General features: G+C 36.0%; 1 protein-coding gene across 1 annotated transcript; it reads left to right on the top strand.

The window, feature by feature from the left end:
- On the top strand, nucleotides 6,171-7,444 carry LOC109128360 (nucleolin 1-like). Its single transcript, XM_019234570.1, has 5 exons — nucleotides 6,171-6,296; nucleotides 6,408-6,521; nucleotides 6,757-6,899; nucleotides 7,005-7,148; nucleotides 7,243-7,444. Exons 1-5 carry the CDS (start codon nucleotides 6,171-6,173, stop codon nucleotides 7,442-7,444), a joined length of 729 nt encoding a protein of 242 aa, XP_019090115.1.

The raw sequence follows: 7,922 nt of genomic DNA, 5'->3' as shown, positions 1-7,922 counted from the left end.
TAGAGATATAAAACCGGCTTTAGGAAATGTGATCATAGCCAATGGAGATAAAGTACCTATTGAAGGAATAGGAAACTTAAACTTGTTTGAGAAAACATCTAAAGCTTTTTATATGCCTAGCTTCACCTCCAATATATTATCAGTTAAAAGGGCGACAAATGATCTTAATTGTTATGCAATATTTGGCCCTAATGATGTTTATTTTCAGGATATTAAAACAAGTCGAGTGCTTGGCAAAGGAACCACTAAAGATGAGCTTTATGTGCTTGAGGATTCAAACCTATCTACTTCCCTTTCGTCATGTTTTAAATCGATAATTGATAAGGCTAATAGTTCAGTGTGGCATGCTAGACTTGGCCATCCCCATTTTCGTGCTTTGGAACTTTTGTTGCCTAGTATTTCGTTTAAGAATAATGATTGTGAAGCTTGCATCCTTGGTAAACATTGCAAAACTGTTTTTCCTAAGTCCTCAACCATATATGAGCATTGTTTTGACTTAATTCATTATGATGTTTGGACTTCACCTTGCTTATCTCGTGAAAATCAAAAATATTTTGTTACTTTTATTGATGAAAAATCAAAATATACTTGGCTAACCTTGCTTCCTTCTAAGGATAGAGTTCTTGATGCTTTTACAAACTTTCAAAACTATGTGACTAACCATTATAATGCCAAGATTAAAATTTTGAGATCAGATAATGGTGGGGAGTATACAAGTCATGCGTTCAAACAACATTTGGCCAAACATGAGATTGTTCACCAAACAAGTTGTCCTTATACACCCCAACAAAATGGCGTAGCTGAAAGGAAGAATAGACATCTTATGGAGGTTGCTCGATCTATGATGTTCCACACAAATGTACCAAAGAAGTTATGGGGAGATGCTGTTGTAACAGCATGCTACTTGATCAATCGAACTCCAACAAAAATACTGAGTGATATCTCTCCATTTGAAGTACTTAACAAGATTAAACCGTCTATCAATCACTTAAGTGTATTTGGATGTGTGTGTTATGTTTTAAAACCAGGTGAGCACCATGACAAGCTTGACGCTAAGAGTGTCAAGAGCATGTTTATTGGCTACTAAACTACTCAAAAGGGATATAAGTGTTATGAACCTGAAGCTAGGAGGGTTTTGGTCTCAAGGGATGTCAAGTTCTTAGAATCTAAGGGATTCTATGATACAAGTAATTGGGAGGACTTGAAAGATCTTCCCTACTCTTCCTCAGATAGAGCAGACAATCTCCGCATTCTTCTTGAAAGTCTTGGAGTTGCGAATAATCAACATCAACCTTGTTCTTCTCTAGATGAAACTGATAGTCCTCATAGTCAAGAAGCAGATGATTATGATAAAGCTGAAGATGAACTGAACAATCTAGGTGAAGAATGTGTATCCGAGGAGGATGATCTTGCTTTCGAGGGAGAAGAACCTAAATTAGAGGAAGAAGATCATGTGGAAGAACATCCGACTCAGGTTGAGGCTACAGAGGTTGAGGCTACAGAGGATGAGGCTATTGAATTTATTCCCCTCCGACGAAGTGAAAGACTCAAGTCTGCTCCTAAGAACTGGAAAAAATCCTCGCATCTTCTACAATAGTCAGACGGTTGCTCACCCTATACAAGTTGTATGCACTCTGGCACATTTTCCTGTTGAGCATCAAGTGTTTCTCACTCAAATTGATCAGCATTGGATTCCACAAAGTTATGAGAAAGCTAAAGAACATAAAGTTTGGCGTGATGCGGTCGGAGATGAGACTAATGCAATGCTGAAAAATCACACATGGGACGAAGCTGATCTACCAAAAGGGAAGACAGCTGTGACATCTCGATGGATATTCACTATAAAGTATAAAAGTAATGGGGAGATAGAACGATATAAAGCCAGGCTTGTAGCAAGAGGGTTCACTCAAACTTATGGAGAAGACTATTGTGATGCATTCGCTCTAGTAGCCAAACTTCACACGGTAAGAGTAGTGCTCTCATTAGCTACTAATCTATCTTGGGAATTGTGGCAGATGGATGTGAAGAACGCGTTCTTACAAGGAGAACTAGAAGATGAAGTCTATATGAGATCACCACCAGGACTTGAAGACACTATTGGTTCCGGAAAGGTGTTTAAATTAAAGAAAGCAATATATGGGTTGAAACAATCACCAAGAGCTTGGTATCATAAACTCAGTTCAACACTGATGGAAAAAGGATTTAGAAGATCAGAAGCTGATTACACTCTTTTCACTTACCCAAGCCAAAGAGGTATTATAGTCATTCTTATATATGTTGATGATATTATCATCTCCGGGAATGACAAGGTAGGTATTCAAGATACCAAACTCTATCTTAAATCAGTTTTTGATATCAAATATCTTGGAGAACTAAAGTACTTTCTTGGGATAGAAGTTTGTCGTTCTGAAGAAGGACTCTTCTTGTCGTAAAGAAAGTACACACTTGATCTTTTGAATGAGGCAGGTAAACTTGGATCAAAACCAGTTGAAACTCCACTTGAAGAAGACTACAAGGCTGGTCGTAAGGGGGAGCTGAATGATGCTCCTTTCGAAGATGTAAAACAGTATCGACGGTTGGTAGGTAAGCTTATTTATCTCACCATAACACGACCTGATATATGCTTTGCTGTGAACCAGGTGAGTCAACATATGCAGAAGCCAACATTACATCATTGGAAAATGGTGAGCCGAATACTCAAGTATCTCAAAGGATCACCAGGACAAGGCATATGGATGGGATGTAATGGAAATGCAGAGCTGGTAGGATACTGTGATGCAGATTATGCTGGGGATCATGAAGATAGACGCTCAACATCTGGTTATTGCACGTTTGTTGGAGGAAATCTTGTCACTTGGAAGAGTAAGAAACAAAAGGTGGTATCTCTCTCAAGTGCAGAGTCTGAATACAGGGCAATGAGGAAGCTCACAACCGAACTCATGTGGCTCAAAGCTCTCTTGAAGGATCTAGGCATCGAGACTCCAAAGCCGATCACAATGCATTGTGACAATGAAGCCGCTATTCACATTGCATCAAACTCAGTATTCCATGAAAGGACGAAACACATAGAAGTGGACTGCCATAAAGTTAGAGAACAAGTTCAGTTAGGAGTTATCTTGCCATGTCACACCAAGAGTTCTGAACAACTGGCAGACATTTTCACCAAAGCAACGAGTCCCAAGGTTTGCGAGTATATACACTCCAAACTTGGACTTATGGACCTAACCAGACCACCGATGAAGACCCTAAGCTATTCACTCCATACTCTTTTTCCTTTAGTATGTTTTTGTCCCAAATGGGTTTTACATACTAAGGTTTTTAATGAGGCGGCTGTTCATAGTTTCAAGCTTAACCTCTGTTCCAAATGATTAAGTTTGAGGGGGAGTGTGAACATGAACACACTAAGAACATGTTCTCCTTATGATATAAGAACGTGTTCTTCTTAGGATATAAGAACCCGTTCTTCCTACGATTATCAATGTACATTCTAGTAGTTTCCTTATATAGAATTCATTGTATCCCTATAAATAGTTTGTAACTAGGTCATTATTATTCAAGGAATGAGAATCTCTCCTTCTCCTCTATTCTAACCTAGCCGCTCTCTCTTTCTCTCTTTCTCTCTTTCATTCTCTCTTGATCATTCTATCTCATTCTCTATTCTTCTCATACTCTTTTGTAATTCTTACATCCTCCCCTGACTATTCTGGTAGTGATCTAGATCTTGGCGATCGTTTCAGCGGACGTTTCGGCAGGCTTGGCAGACTTTACATAGGCGGCCGATTTAGCAGTGGTCGCTGTGGAGGTCTTCGCCGGTGTAGGGCCTGTTGAGTATTTGGAGACGGAGGAAATTAAACTTAGTTTAAATAGCAAAGAATGATGTTTTTTTAATCACGTTTTGGCAAAGTCAGATTGAGTTTTCACATAATAACCACTAGAATCGTATGACAGATTCGATTTCTATTACAACACATTTTCTGTTGCGTATTCACATAAAAGTATTTATTATTACTTTCGACATTTTCGATTTGTCAAAATGCTTAACGAAAAACGTTTTCCTGTTTCCAATGCTCCGAGGTTTTGTTTTCATAAACAAATTTGAACAGTTTTCATTTCTCTATTTACTTCCACTATTTTGATATATCCATTTCTCTTATGATTTTTTAATCTACATATGACAAACAATATGAATGACAAAAACTATTCATTAAAGCACGGGCTACAATATATGTATAAATTATCAATGAATAACGCGATTTCGTTTTTTTTATTGATTTTCTATACAAATTTCCAATGTCGTAGGATCGAGCCATAATTAAGTTTCGGTTTATGTAACTCAATTATTGTTCTTTTTTTTTGGTACGAGTGTGGGCTCTAACTGTTTCAACCGCAGCGTTTACGGTTGCGATTACGGGAGATTGCGAAAATGGGTGGTTGCGGTTTCAAGCGTTATTAAGCATTTTGAATGACTGATTTTAGCGTTTTAAAATGGGTGCATTTGCGGGAGTTTACAACTGGTTGACCAGCGGATGCAATAGCGGTAAAAACATAATAAATATAAAATATAATTATAGAAATGTTTAAAATACCAAAAAAATTATTTAACATGATTTATAATTAAAATTCATTAAAAAAAATACTTAAATAATTATTTAAAAAACAAATAAATTTCATATTGAAATACATATTACTTTATGCATTTTAATAAAGTAATTTGATAAATGAAAAACATATGTTTTAGATCGTAGATCTTCTTTTTAAAATTTCACACACTCAATAAGTTCCATGGGGCAGTATTTGCATCGGTAGTAATGATCAAACGAGAGTTGAGAAGAGTCACTTGTGATTTTTTTTATATTTTTCACAAATAATCTTATGTTCTTAAATTTCTGATGAAATGTTATATTTATTTAGATTTTTTTGAACTTACGTGCGATGTGCCATTAAATTTCCGTCAAGTTTCCGGGTTATTGTTAATTGAAATCTTATTTTTTTCCAATTGTTTATTTTTTAATATTCTCAATTGTATTCACACTATTTTTTTTCCATCCTTAATGAATAAAATAGTTAGGTAAAAGATATATATAAAAAAAATTCACTATCATTGATTTGTTTCAAGTTAAAAAAAAAATCTCAAACGCAATCGCCCGCAACCGCAAACGCTTGCGAGAAACAACTTTTGGAATTCAGTGGTTTGAAGTGGTTAGGTACAATTTGGAATGATTGGAGCAATTTGTGTAATTGATACCAATCGCTAACAACAGCTACCACCCACAAACGCAGCGTTTGCGGGAGGTAGCGAGAGAACCAATCAACACTTAAAATAAAATACAAGTTTAGACCTAAAATGTATGTTAAGACCTAAAGTACAATTATGTAACTCTTCGTGAAGTTTCAAAAATTATAATAAAATAAAACTCAATTTTAAAAGTGAAAAAATATCTTAATTAAGCTGCTGGGTTTTTGCTTCTCTCTCTCGAAAACGTAAAGGTTTCTTTTAGCTTTTCTCCTTACTTATCATTCTCCATGGGCAAGTCTAGCAAGAAATATACCACCAAAGTAATTAATTTGTTACCCACGATATGACTTTCTTCTTTGTTGTTCTTCCTACTCAGTTTTTAAGCTGTGGTTTATTCGCAAAGCTAAACTGGAATTTGTTTTGGTTTAATTAATTTATTCAAGTTTTCAGGTTGAAGCAGATCCTGCTATAATCAAGACCACGAAGCCGTTGAAGAAAGGTAAGAAAATTAGGTTTCTTTTATGTTGCTCTCTCTATACTACTTTATGAGAGAATGAATATATGACTTGTGAAGTTGTGCTCCAATGGCTGAGGGAATAAGTTATTTAATTACTTACATATATGATATGTGTTCTTGTGATTTTGGGTATATGTGGTTATAGGGGAAAAAGAATAATAATGATTTGTCAATATTGTTTTTTTTTTGTTTGCTGGTGTTCTTTTAAGGTAAGAGAGAGGATCGGAAGAAGATGATTTGGAGACCAAAGTAAAACTGAAGAAGCAAAAGAAAAATCAAAAGAAAAAATCTGAGAACAAGGTTAAATATTCGGAGGAATCCTAATGTTCTTGAGAGAGTACTGACTAAATTCAGTTTTTTCTCAGTTATTTATTCTCTTCCATAGTGTTTTAATGGCTAGTTATGTAACAGGAGACAATGGACTTTCTTCAGCCGATGGAAGCAAAGATGGATTTGTTAATTACAAAAGTGGATTTGTTAACCTCAAAGGTGGATTTGTTGGCGACCAATGCAGATCTACAGGAGATTTTGACCTCACTGAAGGTTTTTTACTTATGTGAATTTAACTTTATATAAGTTCTATATGTTGTTTATATTGTAGTATTGTTCATGTTCAATTAGTAGTTATGCATACTTTCCTAACATTCATTTCAGGAAGTTGCTGAAACCAATGGCTCTTTGACGACGAAAGCAGAGAGCAGTTCGTCTGAGGATGAATCAGAAGATGATTCTCAGGATGACAAGGTGATACTTTATACTTCTGATGAGGTACACACTCAATAAGGATTTTTTGTTTACAAACATCTAAGAGCGACATGTATAAACTTTATTGTGTTTGCTAATGGAAAAAAAAATAGGAGCCTTCAAAGGATCCTGCTCTTCATCTTCTGATTCATCCTCAGATGATTCTCAGGATGACAAGGTGATACTTTATATCTCATTCTTGTTATGTCTTATTATTTTTTTTTAATCCCTAATTTTGCATATGTACTTTGTTTACTAGGCATCAAATGTAAACTTGCTACGACAGAAGGCAGCGCCGCCTACTAGCAAGGTTGCAAGCAGTTCAGATTTAGCAGTTAAAGAATCTGATGAAGAGGCTGCTGAGAATGGAAATATAGCTGCACTTACTCCTCCACAAAGCAGGTGAATTGATTTTTCGATGTTTGCGAGATTTGTTTTACGTACGTAAGATGTTCTTGTGTTGATAATTGTTGTCTCTTGAAAGTACTGATACTTGTGGTGTGGCAGTGTTCAAACGATTTACGTTGAAGGATTTGGCTCTGCCCTTCCGGAGGATGATATCAAGACCGCATTAAGTGAACATTTTAGTACATGTGGAGAGATCACAAGGGTTTTTGTTCCAACAAGCATTGTAACCGGTGCTGTCAAAGGGTTTGTTACTTCCTCCTCAAGTTTATGACAACTTATAAGTTAAAAGCTTTTTAACTATATGATATATAAGCTATGTTGTATTTTTATTTTACAGATTTGCTTACATTGATCTAAAAGAAGACACAAAGAAGGCGTTGGAACTTAATGGTAGTGTTATGATTGGAAAGGAACTTGTCGTTAAGAAGGTTCTACTTATGAGAGATTCCTACACTGGCCATTCTGGTAGTAATCTTGGTTCAGGCGGCCGATTTGGCGGTGGTCGCAGTGGAGGTTATGGCATGTGTAGACGCTGTTGACGCTTTTTTTGTCCAGGCAAATTAAGCAGACTATCACCTTCATCGACATAAAGGCCAACGACAGCTAATGTTGTTCTTCTTTGTCGACCTTTGACGACTAATTTTTCAAAGTATTTTTTCTTGTGAGAAAAAAGTTATTTAACCTTTTGAGTTTGAAACTATACGTCTTTGATCTTTCTATATGTTTCATCTTCCCAAAACCTTTCTTCCAACTTTAGACCCCGTTATCAATACGACCCAACCCATAAAATTATCGTCTCCAACTTTAGATTACTCTTGAATCAGTCGCCATAACTAGCTAGGCATGTTGTGGTAGGGCAAAAACCATGAGCGTAGAACCTAGATGATCCCAACACATGATATCAAGCATGTAGCCCATTCCTTGATCTCTTTTCTATTATTTTTTTGTATATTTACTGTATGGTTTTTTTGTTAGCCCTTATCTAATTCGTTTTAGATCTTATGAGTTACTACTTTG

This window comes from Camelina sativa, chromosome 13, assembly GCF_000633955.1.
Source record: "Camelina sativa cultivar DH55 chromosome 13, Cs, whole genome shotgun sequence".
NCBI classification, from domain to species: domain Eukaryota; kingdom Viridiplantae; phylum Streptophyta; class Magnoliopsida; order Brassicales; family Brassicaceae; genus Camelina; species Camelina sativa.
This window is presented reverse-complemented; position numbering and strand designations above follow the sequence as displayed.

Coding starts and splice junctions, on each gene's coding strand:
- LOC109128360 (XM_019234570.1), top strand. CDS start 6,171: ATGGACTTTCTTCAGCCGATGGAAGCAAAGATGGATTTGTTAATTACA. Junction 6,297..6,407: donor AGATTTTGACCTCACTGAAG/GTTTTTTACTTA, acceptor CATTCATTTCAG/GAAGTTGCTGAAACCAATGG. Junction 7,149..7,242: donor GTAACCGGTGCTGTCAAAGG/GTTTGTTACTTC, acceptor TTTATTTTACAG/ATTTGCTTACATTGATCTAA.